The 26,162-nt window shown below is 51.7% G+C and overlaps 2 protein-coding genes across 3 annotated transcripts in view; one reads left to right on the top strand and one right to left on the bottom strand.

The window, feature by feature from the left end:
- Wdr93 (WD repeat domain 93) overlaps positions 1-7,182 on the top strand; it is a 36,573-nt gene extending 29,391 nt beyond the window's left edge. For both annotated transcript variants that reach the window (XM_057756401.1, XM_057756400.1), the window contains 4 exons: positions 1,903-1,966; positions 3,251-3,407; positions 3,739-3,943; positions 6,900-7,182. In XM_057756401.1, the coding sequence (XP_057612384.1) occupies positions 1,903-1,966; positions 3,251-3,407; positions 3,739-3,943; positions 6,900-6,999 (526 nt within the window). In that variant the 3' untranslated portion in view covers positions 7,000-7,182. The remainder of the gene's footprint in view (positions 1-1,902; positions 1,967-3,250; positions 3,408-3,738; positions 3,944-6,899) is intronic.
- A 4,435-nt stretch (positions 7,183-11,617) lies between these two features.
- Mesp1 (mesoderm posterior bHLH transcription factor 1) lies at positions 11,618-12,928 on the bottom strand. The gene is made up of 2 exons (XM_057756493.1): positions 12,254-12,928; positions 11,618-11,957 (listed from the first exon to the last, which is right to left on the bottom strand). Exons 1-2 carry the CDS (start codon positions 12,926-12,928, stop codon positions 11,892-11,894), a joined length of 741 nt encoding a protein of 246 aa, XP_057612476.1. The 3' UTR covers positions 11,618-11,891.
- Between the last annotated feature and the right edge of the window lie 13,234 nt (positions 12,929-26,162).

Here is a 26,162-nt window from a genome sequence, read left to right as displayed (position 1 = left end):
GTGCCTGAGCACAGTGGCATGTGGGTAGGGCACAAATCTCTAGAAAAACTGTCCCTTTCCCATGCCATGTGACCACAGAGAGGCTCAGCTCTCCCAGAATAACTTTCACCAATTTCCCCAGAGATCTTTAAGAAAAAATAAAAATAAAAAATAAGGCCAGGCATGGTGGCACACACCTTTAATCTTTGCATCCAGGAAGCAAAGAAGCTTGGGGTACATAGTGAGAAGGGTCTCAAAAATGTTTTTTTAATGTTATATGCATGTAAATGAATCCATACAGTGTGTGTGTGTGTGTGTGTGTGTGTGTGTGTGTGTGCGCGCGATGAGATAAACTGTCTGTGCCCAGCAGAAACTGATCATCTCCTGTTCCCCAGGGAACTGATCACATCCTCCTCCTCTCTCCTTGAAGGTTGCTATCAGCTGCCACATAGCAAATCTCCCCCAATATGACTGGCCGCAGAAAGCAGTCCTTCAGCATCACCCCCATGCCTGCAGTCAGCCAGGCCAGATCTCCACTGGCCTTACCTAGCTTGCACAAATGCTTGCAGGCCACTGAGGGCTCATCATCTACAGGCTAGGGCCTAGGATAGCTTCTCTCCCTCTCCTGGAAGCCAGCAGGCTGTTGACCAGAAAACACCAGGTTCCCTTCCTCCTGCTCTTTCCTGCTGGCTGCCTGAGGCTCCTCACAGGCGTGTCTAAGCTTGCCCATCCGTGAGAGAGGGCAACAGCAAAGTACACAGGCTTCTCACTCTTCTGGATTTTCTGACGTCTGCTAAGATCTTACTGGAGAGGCACGTGCCCTGGCCACGCCCACGTTCCTTAGCTTTTATAAAAATTTATTTTTATCTACGTGTATGAGCGCTTGGCTGCATGTATGTTTGTGCACCGTGTGCATGTTAGCACCTGCAGAGGACAGGAAAGGGTTTCAGATGCCCTGGAACTGGAGCAATGCACTGTTGTTAGCTAGCACATGGGTGTTGAGAACCCAACCCAAGTCCTCTGGAAAATCAAGTGTGTTTAACCACTGACCCAGCTCTACAGCCCCAGTTTTTAGGAAAGTTGCTGATAAATATTTGGGTTGGATTTTTCCCAATTTCCACATAATTTTCCTTTTCTTTCTTTCTTCCTTTTTTTTTTTTTTTTTTTTTTTTTTTTTTTTTTTTTTAGACAGGGTTTCTCTGGGTAACACTCCTGGAACTCACATCGTAGACCAGCTGGCCTCAAACAGAGACCTGCCTCCCTCTGCCTCCTGAGTGCTGGGATTAAAGGTGTGAACCATCACACCTTTTTTCCTTTACTTATCATTCCTTTGGTTTAAGGATTTACCATCTTTGTATGATTTTGCCTCTAAACAATGCATTAAGTTGTGTGTATTTAGGAAATTATGAGTGGAATCATATTCTATGAGCCTTCAATTTGCTTTCTATTTATTCTGTTTATTCTGACTTGCTTTATAACATTGGCCATGAAAGCTATACATGTGGGCACATGTTTGTACCTCCATCCAGTTCAGTTTCCATTGTGTTATATTCTGCTGCTTAAGCAGCCTCCTGCTGGTGAGTATCTACACTGTTCCTGGTTTTGTTGTTTGTTTGTTGTTTGTTTCATTTGCTACTATGAATGATCCCTTCATATATCTACTGGTATACATTAACTGTTTCTCTAGGGGCTGGAGAGATGGCTCAGTGGTTAAGTGCACTGGCTGCTTTTCCAGAGATTCTGAGTTCCATTCCCACCAATCACGTGGTGGCTCACAGCCATCTGTAATAGGATCAAATGTCCTCTTTTGGTGTGTGGCATGTATGTAGAGCACTCATACACAAAATGGAAATAATACCTAGGAGAAGATAATAAAAGCTTCAAACCTTTACAGAAGGGGAATGCCCTTTTTGTGCCCCATAGGCCCACGAAGCACCTGGAAGAAGCCATCTGTACAGTGGCCCCAGTCCCAGCCTTACCTGGCATGGTAGGTCCTTGGTCATCTTCTGTGAGTGTGTTCATCATCCCTTCCAGAAACAGTTGCTGCCAGCCTACTGCATGCTAGGCATTGAATTTGCTTTGGATATGTAAATGTATATGGATATGGAAGAGAAACCCCAAGGCTGGGTGGGGGTAGTGATCAGCAGTAGAGTGAATGTTAGCAGGCTCCAGATTCAATCCCAAGCACCAAGTAAATATAACACACCAAAGAGAATGTCCTCACCCTGACGGCACTCACACTTCATCAGGACACACATCACCAAACAGCTGCCTCAGACCTAATTTGTAATGTAACAGAGCAGGGACCACCTGATGCAGAAGTTGCAGAGGGGAGGGGAGTGTGACAGGAGGGGACAGCAGAGCCAGAGAAGCTGAGTGAGACAGTATCGAAAGGTACTAACCAAAGTTCAGGTCAGTAGGTATGAAGGAGGAAGAGGGCGGGGATGGGGCGGAAGGACCAGCCTTTGTGTGCTGGCAGAGGATGCAGGCATCCCTCCCGTCAATAAGACCCACAGCACTGAGAGGTGGAAACAGGGAGCATCGTCTTCTAAGAGGGACTAGAACCATGTGCTGGCCTGCCCTGGGTGTAGCTGGAGGAGAACGGGTGTGCTGGCTGGTCCATCATGTCAGGGTCAGAGACAGAGGTTAGTGAGAACAGCTGTGACTTCTGGTATGATGTGGCCGTGGGTGAGGCTCTGCAGGGCCCAGGGTGGCTCTTGGAACATGAGTTTACGAATGTCCACTCTGTGCCCACCAGGAGTTAGTAATCACTGTCAAAGCTAGTGTCCTGTTGGGTCCCTATAGTCCCCAGGAGATGAGCGGACCTGACAGGCAAGACCAAGAGAGTGAGTTCATAAGTGTCAGAGAGGGACCCCAAGGGCATGCAGGAAGGGCCCCTGAAAGCCCAGGATCAGCAGGGAGGGAATGAGGGCAGCACCCTGGACTGAGAACCAGATTTTCCCTTGTGGCAACTTATATCTGAAGTGGGCAGATGCCAGGAGGTAGGAAGAGGGTCCCAAGGTGGCCTCTACCCTCTGCCTTTCTTTTTTTTTTTTTTTTTTTTTTTGGTTTTTCGAGACAGGGTTTCTCTGTGGTTTTGGAGCCTGTCCTGGAACTAGCTCTTGTAGACCAGGCTGGTCTCGAACTCACAGAGATCCGCCTGCCTCTGCCTCCCAAGTGCTGGGATTAAAGGCGTGCGCCATCACCACCCGGCTACCCTCTGCCTTTCTGTGAGAGCCAACTCTGAGAGTTCTTTCTCTTTCTTTTCTAGGTGCTCATCTTTTCCAAGAACCACTCTATAAGTCTCATGGACGTGACCAAGGCTGAAGTCATCTGTGCCTTTGCGGCCCCCATACACCACCACCAGGCGATGCCCTGGAAGCCGCTCTTCATTGTGTCTCCACACCATCCCTATTTTCTGCTTCATGGTATGGAAGGGAATCTGAGAACAGCCACTCAGTGCTGGGGCCTACTATATTCTTCCCTGACCTTTCCTGACCGCTCACAAAAGCTTGGCAGCGGTTCTCAATTGCCTCCTCAGCCCCCTCTGTCCCAGGCCAAAAGAGACTTCAGCCTGGTTCCCACAATGTTCTTTGATAAAATGCTGGCAAGGTCTTTATTCTGCATGCTTAAGTAATTCCCTCCCAAAACAAGCCAGGTCAGCCAGCCTCCATAGCCAGAGAACAGTCCCACATCCTGAAGACCCTACACCCATGGAGAGACAATTACACTGAACACAATGGTCTCGTCTCCTCACAGGAGCACACCTGGATGGTAACACCACACATACTGATGGTGCCAAGGGCACCCCAGATTCTATTTTCTGTTTCAATTTTGAGGACTATTCCCTCCTGGAAGATATCTCCAAAAATTGTACCATTTCTCAAAAGGACTTGGAATATAACCAGGCCTTCCCCCAGGTGTTGCCCCTGGAGAAAAGATGTGAGCAGAATCTCCAGAAGAGGTAAGATCCCCGCCCCAACCCCACCGCCCAACTGTGGGGTGTCTGGTGAGACCCCGCCTAACTGTGGGGTGGTGTCTGGTGAGCCGTCACTGAATATGGTTTGTGGTTAAGAACTTTTCCATATTTAATTACTGCTAACTGAAGGGTTTTTACCACATGAGCCAACCTATCCCACTCTGTGAGTGCTAGGCCAGCGAGAGATTCTGCTCTTCCAGAGGACCAAGGTTCTATCCCTATCACTTACATAGCAGCTCACAACCATCCTGGAGTACAAGAGATTTGATACCTTCTTCTGGCCTCCACTGGTCCCAGACATGCAGGCAGCAAAACACCTATATGTTGGGGATAGAGACCCAAAGGCCAGCAGGACCAAAGTCTGAACTGAGAGTCTGTATTAAGTTTAGAGAAAAACACTTCTCATAAATCAGCCTCAAAAGCATTTTCCGGGGAGCTTTTAAAGGCAATGGACACAGAAAAACTACATCTTGATTGGCAGTTGCAGGGGGAAGAAAAGCAAGCAAGCAGTTTAACAGAAGCCAGAAACATGCAATTAGCTGGGGCATTTCTAGTCCAGGTCCCAGGCTGAGAACTGCTCCTCAGCCTAAGGCCCCATGCACCTTCTGCCCCGAGTTTGCTTCCTTCGACATTTTCTTTTCCCCCTGGTGGCAGCCTCCTGGCTTCCCCTCTCTTCCTGGCACAGACTCATTAGGAGATGATGTCAGCATATTCTCAACAACTGTCCTCTTAGCTCCAGACCAGAGCCCAGGGGCTCCTGGGAGCACAGGCCACACACCATGCAGTGCCTGGAAGCTGCTTGGCTAAGTAGGCTAGCCTTCCTTGCAGGCCAGGTTCTCAAAGGTGGAACTTTAGGGCCTGGTGACAGGCACATCTGAGTCCCCATTCGCCCCGCTGTCCTTACCCTTTCCCACACAGACCACAGGAACAGAACTAGAAGTCTGGAGTGTGGTCTGCGTGGCTTTAGTCTGGGATTCAGTGGAGCTCTACTATACAACCAGACATCCAGAGTGGTACTCCTCTCTCCTGTGAAACTTGGCACGCATCTTTTCAGTTTTGTCTATTGGTTTTAAGAGTTCGCTGTCAGCCAGGAATGATGGCACATGCCTTTAGTCTCAGCACTCGAGACAGGCAAGTGTGGGCCAGCCTGGTTTACATAGCAAGTGTCAGCCCAGGTAGGCTACACAGTAAGACCCTTCTGGAAAAGATAGATAGATAGATAGATAGATAGATAGATAGATAGATAGATAGATAGATAGATACTGATATATATTGCCTTTAATTTTTCCTATTTTGTCTTTGGAGAAACCAAGAACCTGGAAACACCTAACCTAGATGCTAAGTTCCCATAATTGTGCGAGAGCCAGGTTTGCCCCTTGTCTCTTTTGGGTTTTGTCCCTGTCCTCTGTGAAGAGTTCCCATGTCCAGCTTGTTCTGAAATGTGGATGTGGGCCTGAGAACCAGGAGGTACGATGTGGTCAGCTGACACTGGCACATACTAGTGGTGACCGTGACAAACCTCAGAGACCTTTGAAAACACTACTGAGCTCTGCCAAGAAAGCGTGGTGGCCTTGCCTTCAATCCCAGCAGAAGCAGGCAGATCTGTGAGTTCGAGGCCAGCCTGGTCTATGAAGTGAGTTCTAGGATAGCTAGGACTACATAGAGACCCTATGTTGAAAAACGATAAAAACCAAAAAAACAAAGGATAGTCTCTCTCCTTTGCCACCAGAGAGAAAATCAATGAGGAATGCTAGACATATGTTCATATATCTTTTCAGGAACTATTTCTAGAGTCAGGCATGGTGGCACAAACCTTAATCCCAGCACTTTGGAGGCAAAGGCACAGACAGGAGGATCTCTATGAGTTCAAAGTCAGCCTGGTCTACATAGTGAGTTCCAGGACAGTCAAATGTATAGGCTTTTTAAATTTTGTTTGCTTGTTTTGATGGGTATGGGAACCTTGGGGATGACAGGGATGTTTCCTGCCAGCTCTCTTTAAAAAGGAAATTTAAAAAATTGTGTGTCTGTGTGTATTCTTATCTGTATGTACACCACATGCATACGCATGTGTGTGGGGACCAGGTCCCTGGAACTGGTGTTCGAGGTGGTTGTGAGTTGTCTCATGTGGGTGCTGGGAGCCAGACCTAGGTCCTCTGTAAGCAGTAGGTACTCATAACCACTGAGCCATCTCTCCAGCCCCTGAATCCCCCTCTCCAGCCCCTGAATCACCCCCTCCAGCCCCTGATCCCCCCTCCAGCCCCTGAATCCCCCCTCCAGCCCCTGAATCCCCCCTCCAGCCCCTGAATCCCCCCTCCAGCCCCTGATCCCCCCTCCAGCCCCTGAATCCCCCCTCCAGCCCCTGAATCCCCCCTCCAGCCCCTGAATCCCCCCTCCAGCCCCTGAATCCCCCCCCTCCAGCCCCTGAATCCCCTCCTCTCTTTGTTTGGCCTTTTTTCTTTCTTCTTTTTTCCTTCGAGACAGGGTTTCTCAGTAGCTATGGAGCCAGTCTCGGAACTTGCCCTGTAGACCAGGCTGGCCTCTAACTCACATAGATCTGCCTGCCTCTGCCTCCCAAGTGCTGGGATTAAAGGCGTGGGTGGGACACCACGGCCGGGCTGACCACAGACCTCTGCAGCTGTGAGCCACAGTCTGCTTTAGAAATGGTGCTGTAGCAGGTACGATCACTTCCCTTCAGAAGGCTGAATGATCCCCTTGGATATTTTGTTTGTACATGGGCTTCTAGGCACCCATCTTCCTTGGGCCTGCTCCATAGAGCAACGGGCCTGTCATTCTCAGGAAAGGTCTGTCCGGCTGAAGGGACAGAGATGAAGCCAGTGTGTCATCTTTCAGAGTTCCCCACCTGAATGCTCAGGGTCAGCCAGGGACCAGGGGACTGGGTGGCTGGGGTGACAGCTCTCATTGACGGTTGTGTGGCCCTCAGCTTCCAAAAGCTGGTGAAGACCCAGATGAAAGGGCGTGATCAGTGGACACGGCTGCGGAGGTACTCCGTTATTCTCCAGAAAGAAAACTTAAAGAAGTGACCACTCTGGGACCTCCGCAGGAGCCTCCACCTTGACAGCCACTCCCCATGACCCTGCAAGGCAAAAGGTCAGTGACAGAGAGCCACACTCCAAGCCTCGGAGCCAGCGAGGCCAACAGATTTTGAGAACCCTCGAATACTAAATGCCTCGTGGAGGTTAGATGTATCGGTCAAATAAAGAAACTGGAAGCCGCTGTGCGTGTGGCTCATCACTGCCATCTAGCCCTGACCCCAGCAGAGCCCAGCTCTTGGATTTCCCAAGTCTAATGAGGACCGCTAGTTCCATAGGCCTAGGGGAGTCACTTCCTTCAAGTACGACAGCCAGCCTGCCAGCTACTGTGTGGCCCCTTCTCTTTCCACACCCTTACCCACTCGAAGCAGTTCTTCACAGACTCTTTGACGGCCTGGGCCTGGTGTGTAGCACAGTAGGGAAAGTACGTATTTAGCATGACCAAGGCCCTGGTGAGGTGCCCCAGAAGAAGGAAAATGAAAGAGGGCCAGGAGAGTGGAGGGGAGTAGAGGGGAGACCACGCAGATATGGGAGGCAGGGTCAGAGAGTCGGTACCTGGTGGGAGATTGACCGCTAGAGAAGAACAGAGAGGCACGGGTCTCTTTCCAGAAATCGCCCTTCCTGGTGGAAAGCCACACTCCCTGCTGCTCAGGGAAATGTGTTTCTCTGAGGACACCATGTGGTCATATTGAGAACTGCAGGAGGCCACCTCCCAGGCTGGCCCTAGGCCAGCGGATCTCGGCCCCCCCCCCCTCCCCCCCCCCCCGGTCTTGACCGACCTTGCAGGTCTGTGCTGCTGCTTCGTTGTGCTCCCATTCACCTCGTCTCGTGGGGCACAGGCCTTCCTTGCCCTGGCTGGCACTGACACCGACCGCCCAAATGTCCCCGGATAACACTATGCTCCGTCCTCTCTTTCAGTGGGAAAGAGAATTCAGTACACAGCCCCTGCCTTCCTCCTCTCCTTTCCCCTTCCCCTCCCTCCCTCTCCTACTCTTCTCTCTCTTCCTCTCCTTCTCTTACCATCCCTCTCCCTCTCCTTTTACTACCTCCCCTCCATCCTCCTTCCCTCCCTAATCTCCCTCTCCTCTCTCTTTCCCTCCCTCCCTCCTCCCTCTCTCGCCCCTCTCTTCCCTGACAGCGCTTTTTTGAGATGAGGTGGAAGCCTTGGAACTTCAGTCTTTTTTTTTTTTTTTTTTTTTTTTTTTTTTTTTTTTTTTTTGGTTTTTCGAGACAGGGTTTCTCTGTAGCTTTGGTGCCTCTCCCGGAACTAGCTCTTGTAGACCAGGCTGGCCTCGAACTCCCAGAGATCCGCCTGCCTCTGCCTCCCGAGTGGAACTTCAGTCTTAACCCAGCACAGGACCCAAATGCTCAGAGCCAGGCTTCAGGAGGGGCGTGCGTGCTTCATCCGCCAGCCCTTACGTCTGTCCTTGACGTACAGAGGAGAGCGCAGACCCAGGTTATACGGGTTGGAGCAACCCCCAACAGTCGAATCACCTTTCCCACAAGCCAGCCACCCACGGTCACAGTCAAAGGGACTTGGCTGACTGGAGCAGCAGCCAGCTAGGAGTGACCCTTCTGGAGCCCCAGGAAGAGCGTGGACCTGTAATGGGAGTTTACCCGCATCTCCCTCGGCCCTACTCCCTTTGAGCTAAGCTCTCTCCTGGGGTGAGCAAGCATGACACACACAGTACCCAGGTACAAACCACATCCATGACACCCAGTGCACAAAAGTGGCCTGGGAAAGGATGCACACAGCACACACGGCTCATGTCCCTTTCCTGTGGCTCTAGCTGAGTCCCAAGTCTGCCTCTTCTAGGCCTGAATGTGGTCAGATGATGATGTAGGTGACACGGGTCTGTGGTGCATGTTTATCCCTAGAGGGACAATAGAGGTCTGTCCCCCAAACTTCAATCTGCCCAGGGGAGGGAGAGCTCTGTAAGGTAAATGGAAGGTATCCTGAGAAGAGTGTCCTGCCAGCTACGACTACGCTGTCACGTCTGCCAGTGACACAGGCCCTCTTACTTCCGGTGTGTAGAAGGGAAGAGGGAGCCGGAAATGCCAAGGACTTAGGTGTGGCATCCAGAAGGACCAGTGAGACCTGGCGAAGCCCTCTCCAGGCTAGGAGGGCTCAGTGTGCCATCCGCTGAGGAGGAAGCTGGCGGTCCCAAGAGAGGGTCTTCCCCTGGATGACAGAGGCCCCAAGGAACATCAGTAGGAGAGCAGCACTAGGGTGATGCGCACAGCACCTAGGCACGAAACTTAATACAGCATCCCCGCCCAGTGTGGCGGGCACCAGAGGGAAGGTGTACATAAAGCCATGAGGCCTGGCCCCCCAGGACAAACGGCGTTGTGGCGAGATGAGGCTAACCCTTAGCTCTTCGGTTCTCCGGGTTTCACAAGCTTGCCGTACCCTTACCCATGTAGAAGGCCCCTATTTACCATGCGTGGCCAGAAAAACCTGTGATCTCAGCCACGTGCAGCTTGTCTAAGTGTGGTCACTTTCTCATTCTCTGCGAGGACCCCATCAACCCGTTTCTCTTCTACCTGACGCTAAGCCAAACTCTTTTTTTTTTTTTTGGTTTTTTGAAACAGGGTTTCTCTGTGGTTTTGGAGCCTGTCCTGGAACTAGCTCTTGTAGACCAGGCTGTAAGCCAAACTCTTGTGCCTGCTCAGGAACCATCCCTCACCTGCTGATGAGGGCACTGTCTACCACCACCCCCCTCCCTCGGCCCCGCCTTCAGACGGCATCCTTCTTATGTCCTCAGAAAACAATGGCTTAAATACTAATTTTTATTCTTAGTGCGTATGGGTGTTTTACCTGTACCACAAGCGCGCCTGGTACCAGCGGAGGCCAAAGAGGGCGTCAGACTCCAGTTACAGCCCATGACTGAGATTACAGACAACTGTGAGCTCCTGGGTGGGTACTGAGAACGGAACCGAGCTTCCCTGGAAAAGCAGTCAGTGCGCTTAACTAGGTTAGATGGAGAAAGCAGCTCCCTCACTGAAAGAAAGGCAGCTGGAGCCAGCGGGATTCAGAATGGGCTCCCCTAGCCTGGTTGGTACCCATGTGCGTGTGCCCTGCTTTCTGGCGTGAATCTGGACCTCTCCAGACCTTGTAAAGAACTCGAAGGAGTTGAGGTGCTGTCTAACAAGGCTCCAGAGTCAATCCCAAAGCAGACACTTGGTATCTGTAGTACCTGTGAACCTCATCCTTCCTCACAACTGCCCACCATCAGTAAGACGGGCCTGTAATTGCGATACCTCTTAGGTTGGCTGCGAACCAGGGTGACAGGCTGCCCCACCATCTGCCTTGGGGCTGCCCTCCTGGGCTGTGGTCTTCATGATGAACTGGCACTTGGAGTCTGCTCCAGGTGCTGATTGGGCCAGGAAGCGAGGAAGGGGGCAGGGAGCAGTGGGAGGTGACTCTTTTCTACCGACAATCCTGTGTCCCAGCCACTATTAGCAGGGACCTGTTAATGAAAATTCACACCCAGGTGCTAATAAACAGTGGGCTGCTCCCAGGCCCCTCGGAGGAGAGGCCCTCTGCGGGGAAGGGGGCTGGCAATGAGCTCCACTTATCTGTGAAAAGACTTGCTAATATCTTTAATTCCCCATCCTAAAACCACGGGTCTTTGCCTCCTGAGTGCTGGGATCAAAGGTACACCACAGCATCCATATAAAACTACTCGAAAATTAGTGAGAATAGTTGCCCAACTCTTATGAATATGCCAAAATCGTCACCTTGTGCTTTTGAACACAAACACCCCGCCTCTTGTCACCACAGCACTTCTGTGAGGCGAGGGCAGGAGGACCAGGAGTTTTGGGGATATTATCTCAATAAAATGTTTATTTAAAAAAACAAATACCAAGGCCCAAATTTCTGACAGTTGAGGGGGAGAGAGAGCTGTTGCACCTGAGTGAGCCCTTGGTAGATGCTACTATGAGTCAAGAGCCCTCATAGGACTGTTCTCTGCAACCCCCTGCTTGGTTGATGCCAGTCTCTCTCTTAATGAACTCCAGGTGCCTCTCTTCTCGCTGCTTCTTCCTGATCTGAATTGCATCAGCACAGGTCAGCAATCAACAAAGTCCTCCCTTCACCTCACCCTAGCCCAGGTCTCCAAGGAACCATGATCACACCAACTCAGCTCTCCTACCAGCGTTATTGATGTCTCCAAGTCGCGTGGGAGGGGCAGCGTCCCTAGTGCTGCAGCCCAGAGGCCCAGAGTGAATAGACACCATCCTCCCGAGGCTGAGCCCTCCAATGCCCAGGTCCTACGCGGATCTGAGTCTTACCTTTACGCTTTTGTTAAACATACGCAAAGGTAACCAAGACACAGGTTGACCAGGATGGGGGTAGAAGAAAGGACTCTGGGCCTGTGTTTCCAGGCTGAAGATGACAAAACCCTCTCTCAACAATCCCGTTAGCTTTCCTGCCACATAGCAGAACTTCCAGCAAGATATGTGGGTTCCTGCTTATAATCACAGCGTGAGTTTGGGCCAACCTGGGCCTTACAGTGTGAGGTCCTAGCGGAGGGACGAGGGACGGCGGAGGCGGTGGGGCGGGGTGAAGGGGACAGGACCGGAGACTGACAGACACACAAATGCCAAATGACACCAGCACAGACGGTTTATTCACAAATAAATAAATATACACCGAGCAGAGTCTTGTTCCTGCTTCATTTTAGAGAGTTTACCCTATGGGTCCCTCCTTCCAAGGAGGGCAGAGAAGGCATGTTCTAGATGAGGCTCCCAACCCGGGAATGCCCACGTTGGTATCGCTGGTGCCTCTTCCAGGAAATACTCGCTTCGAAGGTGCGGAGGCAAAAGGAAAAAAGTCTCTGTGCTCAGACAGGGTGCCAGTCATCCAATGTCCCTTCGACTCTTCAGGCTGGCGGCCACTCTTGCGGCGTCCAGGTTTCTAGCAGAGCCAGCACGTCGCTGCTGAAGAGCTGCAGAAAGAGTGAACAGTGTCGCAGTCAACACCTGCCCCAGTGCCAGGTCCGCGCGCTTACGTGCTCCACGCTCCAGGTTCAGCGAGGGAGCAAAGCGACCTTAATCCCTGCCGGTCCCCCACTTCCCACCCCGTTTGGGCACCAAGGGAACGCGGAGATGCTCGCTAGGGAGATCGGGTGAGGTCAGCTGCTCTCCGAGGTGAACCAAGGAAATGGTCCGCGCTGTGGGGCTGTGCGTCGCCACCCGACAGCAGGCGGCGCCACCCAGACGGCGCGAGGAAGGGGCTACTAACCGGAGGCGAGGGGCTGGGCTCCATCTCCTGCCTTTCCAAGGATGCTGTCTCTGTCTCAGCGTACAGGAACGATGGGTCCCAGGGCTCCGCGACGACTCGGGGATCAGGGCAGACGGGCCGGGCCCTCCACGACACCCCGCTGTAGGCGGCCGGACTCTGATGCAGACCGAGCGTCTGCGACTGCGCCGGGCCACCGTCCGGGCATAGCGGGCAGCCTCGAGGTGACGCCGCGTCTGCGTGCCGCTGCCGCCGGAGACTGTCCTCGCTGAGGCCCAGCACGGCCGAGAGGTGGCCGATGTAGCGGATGGCCAGGCGTAGCGTCTCGATCTTGGTCAGGCTCTGGCCGGTTGGTGCCACGGACGGCGGCAGGAAGCGGCGCAGCTCATGCAGCGCTCGGGCGAGCGTGCGCATGCGTAGCTTCTCGCGCTCACTGGCGCTCTGCCGCTGCCCGCTACCCAGGCGGACGCCGTGCGTCCCGCGCCTGCCGGGGGTCCCAGTGCGCCGGACCGGGCGGGCGCAGGGTGGCACGGGGCTGCCGACCTGGGCACCGTCCCACGAGTCCGAGGACCAGGCCGGGGAACAGACGCTGTCCCGGTCGGAAGGCATCGGAGGGGGCCGACGAGAGGGACCCGGGATCCAGGACTGGGCGAGCGGCGCGCACAGGGGCTGGGCCATAGCAGCGGAGGCCGGTCCGTTGGCCCCGCGGCAGCTTTATCCCGAGCCCAAGGTGTTAAGTGGCCCCTTCCAGAACTCATCAGCACATCAAAGCTGGCTCGGGCCAGGAGTGGGGGCAGGGGCTGACCCTTTGAACCAAGAGCAGGGGCTCTAAGGTGCAGGACCCTAGCTTGGTTCAGTCTATCCTACCTGGGCCGTATTTGGGGCGTTACAAAGACAGGCGTCTATGACCTGCAGTGCTGAACCCCAGCCCTGCAAGTAGAAAGAACCACGCGCAGAGAACTGAAGTTCAGCTCCGAGGTTTAGGGTACGCCTTCCTATAATATGCAGTTTTTCCCCCATCACCTTAATTTACAAATTGTATAACGAGATCCTGGATTGCTTTGGCCAACTGTGGACTAGGGTAGGAACCTCTAGACATGGAGAGAACTGTAGCCCATTCCTCCTCAGAAGCTCTGTGGTGGCCTGTAGCCTTTCCCTGATGTCCAGGCTTGGGAGGCACAGTGAAGAAACGATCTCAATCGGTGAGGTTGCTGGGTTGTCGGAGCAGGGGGAAAGGAGAGCCTGCGCCCTACACTACAAGTCATTCCTAGTCTTGACCAGTTGGGAGCTTGGTCGGTTTCCCAGTTCTCGTGTGACTAGTGTTTGGCAAAACTCAACAGCCCTGAGCTGGATATGGTGGCACACTTGGGAGATGGAGGCAGGAGGATCAGGGCCAGTCCTGGCTATATATCATCCATACTAACTTGGGCTGCATGAAATCCTGTCTCAAAGCAAACCAAAAGCAGGAATCTTCCCCTGTCCATGGCAGTCTTGCAATCCCCCTATTTCCTAGGATGCTATTTGTTGGTTCTTGTAGATGTCTTTCATTTTTTCCAAGATTCATTTTTATTACATATATGTATAGATGTGCACCGATCTGTGCCAGAGAATGCCACGTTCCTCAGGACCCACAGTTACGGGCAATTGTGAGCTGCCTGAGGTGGTTTCTGGGAACTGAACCTTAGGGTCTCATCAAGAACAACGTATGTTCTTCTTAGCTGCTGCGCTGTCTCTCTAGTGCCCTCCCACTTTGAAACAGTGTCTCATGTAGCCCAGGCTAGTCTTGAACTTAACTATAACCTAGCTGAACTTTAACTCCTAATCCTCCTGCCTCAGCTGAGTGCTGAAATTGCATTTGTGAGCTGATGTGCCTGGCTGTTGAGGATGTCTGCTCTTCCACACCTGTTTAGTGTTGTACTGGAGGTCTCGGCTGGGAAATAAAGAGATATAAATATATGTTGAAGAGAAATAAAACTGTCCCTACTTACATGCTTATTCATAGTCTCAAGGAATTGGGTATATAATGCATGCCTGTAATTTTTGGGAAAAGAAGACAAGAGGCTCAAGAGTTTGAGCTAGCCTTGGCTACAAAGTGAATTTGAAGCTATCCTGGGCTACACAACTGTCTCAAAAAAAAAAAAAACCCTACTAGAGGTCTAGGTGTGTGGCTCAGTTGGTAGAGTGTTCACCTAGCCAGCAGGAAGCACCTGCTTGTAACTCCAGCACTGGGGATGTAAAGACAGAAAGACCAGAAGACGAGGATCAAGATCATTGGCCTAGACAAAAGGCTCAGTAGTTAAGAGCACTGGCTGCTCAGCTGGGCAGTGGTGGCTCACAGCTTTGATCCCAACACTAGGGAGGCAGAGGCAGACAAATCTCCGTGAGTTCAGGAGAGCCAGAGAAAACCTGTCTCAAAAAACCAAATGGGTGGATGGAAGATAGATAGATAGATGATAGATAGATAGATAGATAGATAGATAGATAGATAGACAGACAGACAGACAGATGATAGACAGATTGTTAGATGATTGATAGGTTGTTAGATGATAGATAGATAGATAGATAGATAGATAGATAGATAGATAGATAGATGATAGATAGATAGATGATAGACAGATTGTTAGATGATAGGTTGTTAGATTGCTAGATAGATTGTTAGATGATAGATAGATGATAGATAGATAGATAGATAGATAGATAGATAGATAGATAGATAGATAGATAGATAGATAGATAATAGATAGCACTGACTGACTGCTATTCTGGAGAACCCGGTTCAATTCCCACCACCCACATGGTGACTCACAGCTGTCTGTAACTCTAGTTCCAGGAGTTTGCACTCTTCTGGCCTCTGAACACTACATGTGCATGCAATACACCAAAGACACGCAGGTGCTCATACACACAGAGAGAATTGAAAAAATATTCTCAACTACATAGTGAGTTTGAGGCGTATCTCAGAACCAAGGCCCTGCGCCTGATGGGCAGATCTGGGATCAGCTGTCTGAGGGGCTGAGGCAGGAGAACCACAAAGTCCTGCTAGGCTACAGAGTAAGTTCAAGGCCAGCATGGATAACTTAGTAACTCTCTGTCTCAAAATAAAAATAAGGCTGGTAGAGCACTTGCTTGACATGCACCCGGCAAAGTGTCTGATTTGCCTGCTGAGCCCCTCGGGTGTGAGTTTGTGTCGTTAACCTAGTGCATAGTTTATGGCCGTCATCTCTTCTCCAGCCAGGCCACCAAGTACCTGGTGTCTATGACCTTTCTTCAGAGGAATGGCATCTCAGATCTCCCAGGGGTCCCATCCATCTTCTGGATGAGTGATGGTTTGTTGCAGTGAAGACCCCAAGGATTGGTACCCAATTCTCTGGGCATCTCTGCCCACTCCCATCTCTTTGCCCTTTGCCTCCTCAAACACTTCTCCATCCTTCCCTCTGCCCTCTGTCAGAGGGTACATGCCCACAGTCACACCCTGAGAAACAGTACTCCACTGGGGAGTGGAAAAGTGGGGTTCACGCTGTGAACTTGCTTTTGTGCCTGACCCTTATAGTCTAGCCCAAGCTGAGACAATCCACTGAGAGACCTCAGCTAGAGGCACATAGTTTCAAATGAAAAGATGACCCGGTCCAGAGGGCATAGCCAATTCCCTGACCAGCCTGCTTCTGGATCCTCTGCCTGCCTGCTCCAGACCAGACCGGCATTGCTTACTGCTTGCTTCTTATTAATAGCGCTTTGAAGTGAACTCTATTTTATTAAGTACAAAGTGAGTCAGGATAAGATGTGGTGTCAGAGATGGGGGGAGGGGGTAAAAGGTCCAGTGAAGGACTCAGGACTGCCTGAGAGGCAGGGCAGATGGCAGGACCTGTCTCCGACCCGTCCCTGAAGTCTTGAGTCCTCAGACTAATTCACTGAAGTACCTACCTCATGGAGTGCCTCCCTCCTGTCCCCCCCCCCCTGTTGTCCCCATGGTCTCTGGGAAACCACCTCAGGGGCCCAGCTGGTGCAAGGGCAGTCCGAACCTCCACTTTCCTCTGCCCCTTTGATCTCCTTATCTGGCCACTGTCTTCAGCGGGTTCATTTGGGAGCTGGAGTTAATGAGTTCTGCAGGCTGCACTGGCCCATACAGCCTCCCCGCTGGGCCAAGGCCTTCACACTTTTGGGGCCTATGTTTTGACAAGTGCCAGAGCTAGTGGCTGCTGCTCCCCTGGCCCGAGCCTCCCCTGGTTGCCAATGTGTAAGGCTGGGAAATGAGGCCTTGCCACCACCCCACCAAAACAGAGGTGAAAGTTCAAGCCTCAGCCGGGTGGGGGTGGGGGCAGGCAGGACAGGGCGCCCCCCTTTCAGGCTCAGGGTCCAAACTCAGCCTTCATGCTGGAGCCTGGGCACCACACTCCCACACACTCTGCAACCCCAGTGCCCTCCTTTCCCGGCCTTGCTAATCAAAGGCGCTATGTAAAACTACCTTGCAGCCCCTAATTCTGGGGACCCTCAAATCCCCAGCAGGCCCTTAACCTCACGTCTCAGAGTCCCAACGAGACATGGGAAGAAAGAGGTTTCAGGACACAGCCAGGCCAGGCCCACATGAGCCAGATGTTCTGCAGGATGGAGCCTGAGAATCCAGGAATATAAAACCCCAGGCCTGTGAGATGGCTCACTGGGTCAAGTCATTTGCTTCCAAGTCAGGCAGCTGAGTTCAATCCTCAATCCTCAGGACCTACAAAACCTGAGAATTGTCACCAGTGCATCTGCAAGTGTGTGTGTGTTTATACACACACAGTCCATACATAGAATAATAATAAATATTTTTAAAATTGCTTCAAAATAACAAAAGCACCACCCCCAATACAGAGATCCAGAGACAGAAAAGGAACCAGAGAGCAGCCAGCCCCTCCCCTCCCCTGAGACCTTCATTCTTTAGGTCACAGATAGATGACCCAGGACCCATCTACTTAGAAGGCCCAGAAACAGAGGCCTCCATCTCTCCCCCTCCCTGTACCTCCTTGCCCATCAGCCACCCCACAAGCCTGGTCGCCCGATAAGGCTCCCAGAGGTTCCTGAGGCTTCCAGGAGAGCCATTCCAACCAGACCCCCATGGGCCTCCTCCTCACACCTTTAGCTCTTGGAGCCACGGAGCTGGCACACCATCTGGAATATATTACTCTGGACCCAGGATAATCTGATTATCTGGTCCTGGGCCAGTTGGATGCTCAGCCAGTGGCAGCCACAGGCAGCAGAGGGGTGATGAGGAGGGAGGGGGTGGGAAAAGAGGAAAGAGATTTGGCAGATCACCCCTCCCCACCCCCGGAAAGGCTCAAGAGGAAATGCCAGAAGCCCCGTGGGTCTGAGGCTGGCTGATAATACGGAGGGAGTAGGTATCGCCTCTCTCTTTAGGGGGTCATATTTATGACACCCATCCAGGTAAGTTGGGGGTGGGTCTGGGCCTTAGGGTGAAAAGAGGAGAAACTGAGCTATAAAAGGATTAAGGATCTGAGCTAGCTATCCCAAAGCAAAGACGCAAACGCGTATGAACGCAGGAAATGTGGCACGCCCCCTCCCTTCCTCATTCTAAAGGGATCAGGTACTCTCCCTGTGGAGACCTCTGCCGGCGCCTGGGTGTATTTACGTTCTTGCCTTCCCAGTTGCTGCCACCAGAGGGCGATGTACAGTCACTTGAAAGTTATTTGTTGGTGCTTTTTTTATTATTGATTTTTATTGAGCTCTATATTTTTCTCTGCTCCCCTCAACCCTCTCCCAAGGTCCCCATGCTCCCAATTTACTCAGGAGATCTTGTCTTTTTCTACTTCCCTGTTGGTGCTTTTTTTGACAAGATCTCCTCCACCTGAGGAAACCAGAACGGCCTCAAACTATATATATCCGAGACTGGCCTCAACTCTGGGAAATTCCTCCTGTTTCCGACTCCTGAGTGCTGGGATTACAAACATGGAACACCGTGGAAGCTTTAAACCTGACCAGGTCAACCTTCCTCCAGTCACTAGACTTTTGCTGGAACTGTAGCTGAGGTTATATTTTAAGGTGGGGTGAGATGGGCGAGGGAGAGTGCGGGGGGTGGGGAGGGATAACCATGCCTTTGGGGTGGGCTCTGTGAACCTGTCTGTTCATCGACCTGGCAGGAAAAACGAATTTCTATGCAGACAGCAAAGCAAGACAGGGGCCCAGAGAGATGAGAAGGGAGATCAGGAACACACAACCCTAGATCCAGCTAAAGCAGAGAAAGAGCTGGGCTTGGTAGTGCGGGCCTGCAACACCAGCCCTTGGGAGGTGAGGGCAGGAAGATCAGGAGTTCAAGGTCATGCTCAGCTACACAGTCGGTTTGAGACTAGCCTGGGCTCCCCATCTCCAGAGAAATAAACAAACAAACAAGCAAGCAAGCAAATAGTGTGAAAGATCTGACCCCTTTGCTCCAGCCAGTCCGGGAGGATCTGCAGAGCCAGTCGACTACCAACAAGAGGAGTGTGGCTGAGGGCACCCGCCGCCTGAAGGAAGATGGGCCAAGGTGTCACTCAGACAAGAGGAAAGTTTGGGGAGCTCTGTTCCCCCGCCACCCTATAGCAGTGAAGCATCAGGCAAGGGGTCTGCAGACAGGAGCAGGAGTGGGGATCCCACAACACGTTCCAGGCCTAACCAAGGCCCTCAGCCAGCTCCAAGGCTCTGTCTCAATGGTACAGGTACCTGGCATTAAACCCAGAAACGAGCTGGAGACTCTGGTCATGCCAAATGGGCTGTGGAACAAATAGGCGAAGAGGCTGGAGCTTAGACTGGTCACATGACTAAGAAAAAAGGAGAAGGGCCTCGTGGGGTCAGCCCTTTGTTCTTAAAACCAAGGATCTGGTGGATTGACCCTTGATTTGTTGAGGTTCCTCTTCCAGACAAGTCCAGAGCCAGCCCTGGGCCTGACGCAGGAGATTTCTTTACTCCTCAGATAATGTCCAATCCCAGTCCCTGTGAGGGCATGGAGGGTGGCCAGGGGCCAGGCTGCTGGCCTCAGCCGCCCATCTCTGGAGCTGGAGTGGGCTGGCCCGAAGTTTCAAAATGTTTTCCTACGCACCTCATCCAGCCTTTCTGGATGGGAACCTGTCCTGACGAGAAAGGAGTAAGGGGCAGGAGTGGGCGGGCTGAGCGACAAACTCGGATGCAGAAATAGCCACTCAGTGGAAGACTGTGGCTCCAAGCCTGTAAGACAGCTCTGCACAGCCAGCAGCCTGCGGTGCTGTGTGTTTTGCAAGGATTTACAGTATATATGTGCAAACTCAGAGATAGGCTCATTGCGTGCATGTCCTTGGATTGTCAGGTTACGGTCTCCAGACGTGACACAGGCAGTTTGGTCACCACGTAGAATACAGTGGCCTAAACCAAGGGAGCCACCGCATGGTAGAGCACCGAGCTTTACCGTGGGATCTTAGGGACCGTGTCGTACATATTGTTGGCTGTGTCATCACCATACAGTACCTCTGCTGGGGGGAGGGGGAGGTCTGAGTTCAAATTTCAAAGAAAGTGAATCTTAACTGTAATGTTTAGTTTTCACAAGGAGATTCCATCTATAAATTATTGAAACAAAAATTTCAATATTGTTTATTATGTATACAATGTTCTGCCTGCATACCAGACGAGGGCACCAGATCTCATTACAGATGGTTGTGAGTCACCATGTGGTTCCTGGGAATTGAACTCAGAACCTCTGGAAGAGCAGCCAGTGCTCTTAACCTCTGAACCATTTCTCCAGCCCTGCTGACATGATTTTTAAAGCCTTCTTCTCTTCTCTTTAATTTTTTAAAACGTGTGTGATCGATTGTTCTTTTTTAAAACAAGGCCTCATGGGCTGGAGAGATGGCTCAGAGGTTAAGAGCACTGGCTGCTCTTCCAGAGGTCCTGAGTTCAATTCCCAGCAACCACATGGTGGCTCACAACCATCTGTGATGAGATCTGGTGCTCTCTTCTGGCCAGCAAGCATACATACAGACAGAACACTGTGTACATAATAAATAAACAAATCTAAAAAAAAAATTAAAAATAAATAAATAAAACAAGGCCTCATGTGACCCAGGCTGGCCTCACTGACACTCCTAACCCTCCCAACTCTGCCTGCCAAACACTGGGATTACAGGTGTGTGCCACCATGCCTGGCTCACGTGTGCAATATTAAAATGAGATTTCAGGGCTGGCGTATAGCTCAGTGACAGAGTACTTTACTCAGTATACATGGGTTTCATTTCCAATAACACATGAACTGGCTGTTGGGAGTCACTGGGGTCCCAGCACTGAGGCTATTCCTCAGCTACACAGGGAATTCAAAGCAAGCCTAGGATGCCTACGACCCTGTCTCAAAACAAAAGCCCAAAGTACACGAGAGGACCTGAGAGCAGGGACTCAGGTGATTCTTCGATGTTTGTTGGTGTTCAGAGCATCCCTAGTCAAACAGTAAACACTGGGAAGAACTCAAGGGGCCCCAAAAGGTGAATGGACAACAATGTGGTCCAAACCTAGCATGCAACATTATCCAACCATAAAAAGGATGGCCTGAGATCCATGCTACAATTTGGGTTACCCTCAGAAACACGATGCTGAGTGAACCGAGGCTGACGCCAAGGGCAGAGGTGATGTGGTTCCCCGACGGGAGGTATCCAGGTATCCGGAGAAGGCAAAGCGCAGGAAGGGGGCAGATGAGAGGCTACGGTGTGATGAGGTGGAAGCAGGGCACTTTTGTCGCTTACGGGACCAGGGTCCTGTTTGAGTGATGAAAACAGTTTGGAAACAGCTGCAGTGTCACCGTGTGTCTTATGTCACAGAGCTTCCACTCGAACATGCTTTCCAAAGGGCTGCCACTTGTCCTGTAAAGGCCTCCCTCATGTGACTGAGGGCCTGGCATGGATTCTCAACACTGAGGGGAAAAAAAACCAAGCATCTAGGATGGGTGAGGTGCCAAGTTCCACTCCCAAAACAAAGACGGGAAAAATGTATGTAAGTGTGGTGTGTGTGTGAATGAGTGTGTGTGTGTGTATGTGGGGTGTGTGTGTGTGTGTGTGTGTGTGTGTAGACAGAATATCACTCTGTAGCCCAAGATAGGCTCAAATTCATGGCAATCCTCCTGCCTCAGCTTCCTGAGTGACAGACTTGTAGCCATGCACAGCCACAAGGCTTAGAAATTTTTAGGTTGAAGATTCACCTTTTTAAAAAATTAAGAATGTGGGGAGGGAAATGGGAAACGGGGAACAGGTGGAAATTTTAATTAAAAAAGAATAAAAAAAATGAAAAAAAAATTAAAAATGTAATGTACAAAATTTTAAATTGTGACTTCTATCTCAATGGGATTTTCACTTTTCTTCTGCTTTTTGTAGGGAAATACAGGGCCATAAAGACGGTTCAGTGGGAGAAGGTGCTCACTGCCAGGTCCGACAACCTTAAGGCCTGTGACCCCAGTCCCTCAAGGCCTGTGACCCCAGTCCCTCCCTGCCTACCCAGCACATTCTCATTCACACCCTTCCACACACACCGCCCTGATCCTGGCCTGGACTCACTGGACCCTGCCCTGTTCCAGCTCCAGCCAGTTCCCGCCTGCTGTAATCAGAGTGTCCTCTTTCCCTTCCGAGTCCCCCTCCAAAAAAAATCCCGTGGGTCCACTGCCTTCCTAAGATCAAGCACCCCACACAGCTTAACCACACCATGTCCTACCTCTCCCCACTCTGTCCCGGGGTTCCAGCACCCCTGGCCCTCCCCACCCAGGCTGACTTCCAAGTCTGTCTCATACTTTTTATTCTGTCCACAACCCCTCTCCCTGCAGAAAATCGACCATTTCAGGTCCTCTTTTACCACCTGACTGCCTTCCTGATTTTCAGGCCCCTTGCATACCAGGTCCCCCTCAGACTCAGAGCTGTCCTTTCCCTCCTCCTGACTCAAGAGCGGGCCACTTGTCCCTTAGCCCTGCCCCTAGTGTTATAAAGCGCCTGTGATTCAAAGCCAGGTGCCACTGGGTTAGAATCTGGCTCTAGAGACCGTCCATGAGAGATAGCACCTCTGTGGGCAAGAACAACACTGTGGGATGAGTCATGGGGTTTGAACTCAAAAGTGCTTAAGATAGCTCTTCTGAATCTTGGCAGGAGACACCCAGACCCCGGGGCACTCTGTGGCCTTGCCCTAGTGGCTGTCAGTTTCTGGGGCTCCCTACGACACTGGTGGTGCCTTGTCAGGACTTCTTTGGCTGTGCCCAGCATCAAACACAGCATCCCAGGACCAGAAGAGGCTGACTCAGAGCCCAGAGACACCTTCCATCTCTGGTCCAAAGACACAGCCCTGCCTTTCCTCTGGCTTCCGCCCCAAGGATTCTCTGGGGTGTTGAGAAGCCTCTGCCGCCTGTTTTGGAGGCCCGTGCACACTCCAGTTCCCAAGTTAACACCTTCTGCCCCGAGGGAGGCAGCCTTTCGTGTCAACAGGCAGCCAGAAGGTGTGAAGTCCGCCAGTGGCCTGGCCCACGGGGAGCCCAGGCTGGCCCTCTCTTCTGGCCAGTAATGAGAATACCACCCAGCCCTGCAGCCCCTGCCCACTTGCTCTTGCTGTGCCCTCCTGCCCTCCCTTTTCCCACAGCCTGACACCCTGGGGCAGGAGACTCATGGGAGGAGGCAGAGAAGCCAGACTTACAGTCACAGGCCAATATATATGGCTTCAGCTTCCTGGATCTGCTCCTAAGTATGTACGGCCATCAAGGACAGGTTGGACCAGACACCTCACCACCATCACCCCCCCGACACACACACACACATGCAAGCACGCACATGGGCATGCGAGTGTTCATGTGTGTGCACACGCTACCCCAACACATTCTTCCAAAGGGCCAGAAATGGAAGCACAATCCAGGTGATTCAGGACACCTGGTGTGCGAGGCCGTGTTGAAAGGCGCACAGGGTGGCGGGCTGAAGCTGGGTCTCCCTGCTGTCTGAGGCAAGTAGCATAGCACACAACACACACCAGGGTAGATGACTGGGGGATTCACGAAGGCAAGACTAGCAAAGGGCAAGACAGGCCTCACTTGCTCGTGGGCACCTGGGGCAGATTCTAGCACAATGAAACCTGGTTTAGGCACATCTGTGTTCAGGGGATGCTTGGGGGCTGAGGGGCTTAAGAAAAGCAGCTGATAGTTTGGGTACGTGGGTACATGGGTACCCCATCCCAACAGGAAGTAGTTCTGAGCCTCCATTTTTAGTCTGGTCTGGTCTGGTCTGGTCTGGCTGGCTGACCACCACCTACAGCTCTGACCTAGGTCCCCTGCCTCGCAGTGCCAACCTCACCCAAGCTGAAAGGGCAAAAGCGATGGTGGTCTTAGGGTCCCAGTCCTGACAGCAGGCTCAGCAAGGCCAGGACCCCGGCACAGTCAGGACACGGCGGGACAGTGTCAGGCACACTCCCACTTGGCACTCCCCAGGGTCCTCTCTCCGGCTCTGGACCTCAGGAGGGATCTCATAGGCTCCAGACTCACTAGTCTACTCTGTGACAGTCACCTACCTAACTCTTGCAGGCACCCGTCACCATGGCCTTCAGGGGCAGGCCACTCCACCTTTCACAAGGCAGCTCTTGGCCAGCGGCTGGACTGGAACATTGGCTCAGTGGTTAACAGCACTTACTGCTCGTGCAGAGGTCCGTGGTTCAGTTCCCAGCATCCACATGGTGGCTCATGACCATCCAAACTGAACTTACGCATGGTTGTGAGGCACCATGTAGGGGCTGGAACTGAATGCCAGTCCCCTGGGAGAGCAGCTCACGCTCTTAGCCACAGAGCATCTCCATAGCCCCTCTTCTGAGGTTGGTTTGGTTTCTGAGATAGGCCTTTACTTTGTAGCTCAGGCTAGCCTCCAACCCAGTATATAGCCTGGGCTGGCATCAGAACTCCAGCATCCTTCTTGCCAATTCCAGCACGGCTTGGGGTTTGCTTCCGTGCCCTTGGCACCTGGAAGGCACCCAGCACCACTTCTCCTCCACAGGCGCTGCTTGCCTCTCACCCGATGCCTCCCGAATCTGAACTCTCACAAGGGTTCATGCGGTTCTGTGCATCCCATATAATTGCGGCTAACAGGGGCACAGGCTTTGCATCCTGGCTGGTAGCCAACATTTCCTGGGTACGGGTCTCACTCTAAATTAGATCAAGCCATATCACTGCTCAAGATCAGAACCTATCTGTGCCTGGGCTATAGAGCCTGTGGTATATATATATATATATATATATATATATATATATATATATATATATATGTATATATAAATATCACTAGAGACCTGTTCCGGGTGAACCTGCCCCCAGCATCTTCCAGAATACTAACTCTGATATGAATCCACTTGACCAAGCTGCACCAGCTGACTTGGCCCCTCCAATGATGAGGAAAGCCAAGCACACACTCAAAATGTCAGCTTAACATAGTAGTTTTTTTCTTTCACATTAAGGAAATTCAGGGGTGAGCAGTCCATGTTGTTCTCAGGGGCGGGGTTTCTTTTGGCTCCTCCATCCTCAGTGCAGTGCATGGTTTCTGCCCTTGAGATTACCTTGGAATAATCTGGTTAGCTCAGGTTCCAGCCGTTGTGTAATTTTCAGGTAGAAAACAAAAAGGCAGGAGCGTAGGGGGATAAGCACCGGAATGGTGCCTCCGAGTCTTGGGGCATTTTCCCAACACAAGCTAGGCAGGAGCTGAGGCAGGAGAATCACAGGTTTGAGTCCAGTCGAGGTAACATAGTAAGACTCCCTGTTTTTTGTTTGTTTCATTTTTGAGTTCTCCCAGAAGACCGAGCCAATGAAAACCACTGATATCTTGTTGGTCTTCCAACGTGCGGGAGAAAACCAGGCTATACCAGGCCTCACACGGCATCACAGATCCCGTTAGTACGGACACAGAAAGCAGGTTAAAGCAGAGGAATGTGGGTAATGAGCAGCATCTGCTACACTCCCGAAGGCCACGAACATTCTGCTGATTCTGCTGGCCTGATCTAGCCTCTTCCTCCTCCCCTCACAGGAAGAGGGGAGCCTGTGCAGCCAGGACACTGAGGCCCAGGCCCCAACCTTCCCAGCCACAGCACACAGCAGGGAAGATAACCAGAGGGACTCACAAAGAGAAGACTGGAGGGCAAGGCTCAGGCCTACGGCGGATTACCACACGGGAAATACCAGGTTCAGGCACACCTATGTTGAACAACACACTTAAGGGCTCCAGGGCTTCCAGGAAACAGCAGACAGTTCCAAAACCTGAGTGAGAACCCTGCACCCAGCAGGAAGTAGTTCTGAGTCTCCATTTCTTTTCTTTCTTTCTTTCTTTTTTTTTGTTCTGTTTTGTTTTGTTTTTCGAGACAGGGTTTCCCTGTATAACAGTCCTTGCTGTTGTGGAACTAGCTCTTGTAGACCAGGCTGGCCTCGAACTCACAGGGATTCATCTGCCTCTGCCTCTTGAGTGCTGGGATTAAAGGCATGCACCACCACCACCTGGCCCCTGAGTCTCCATTTCTGGTCTTTTCTGGCTGGCTAGCACCTACAGATCTGCATGTTGCTCAGGGGACCACAGGACAATGTGTGTGCTGAGGATGGACATGGAGGGGACAAAAGTGTGGACCAAGGCCAGTGCTGAGAGTTCCAGAGACCAGAACGTTTCCCTCTGCCAGGGCAGAGGAGACCAGAGTCCTCATGGTCCAATCTACCCCTTGACTCATTTGCTGTCCCTGAATGTCCCGGAAGAGGTACATCAGCTATGTGTTCCATGCCATGTGATTTTCCCCCAACGGTTATCTTGAGACCAGAGCCATAAAAGGAAAAAACAAAAGTAGAGTCAGGCATGGTGGTGAAAAGCCTTTAATCCCAGCACTTGGGAGGCAGAGAAATCCTGTCTCAAAGAAACAAACAAAAAAACTAAAGTTGAATAAATTGCCC

Source organism: Chionomys nivalis, chromosome 23, assembly GCF_950005125.1.
Source record: "Chionomys nivalis chromosome 23, mChiNiv1.1, whole genome shotgun sequence".
Classification (NCBI taxonomy): domain Eukaryota; kingdom Metazoa; phylum Chordata; class Mammalia; order Rodentia; family Cricetidae; genus Chionomys; species Chionomys nivalis.
This window is presented reverse-complemented; position numbering and strand designations above follow the sequence as displayed.

Bases quoted from the DNA above. Each gene is read 5' to 3' on its own strand.
- Mesp1 (XM_057756493.1), bottom strand. From the start codon at position 12,928: ATGGCCCAGCCCCTGTGCGCGCCGCTCGCCCAGTCCTGGATCCCGGGT. The intron at 11,958-12,253 runs GTTAGTAGCCCC...CTCTTTCTGCAG, and splicing joins AGCCCAGCCCCTCGCCTCCG to CTCTTCAGCAGCGACGTGCT.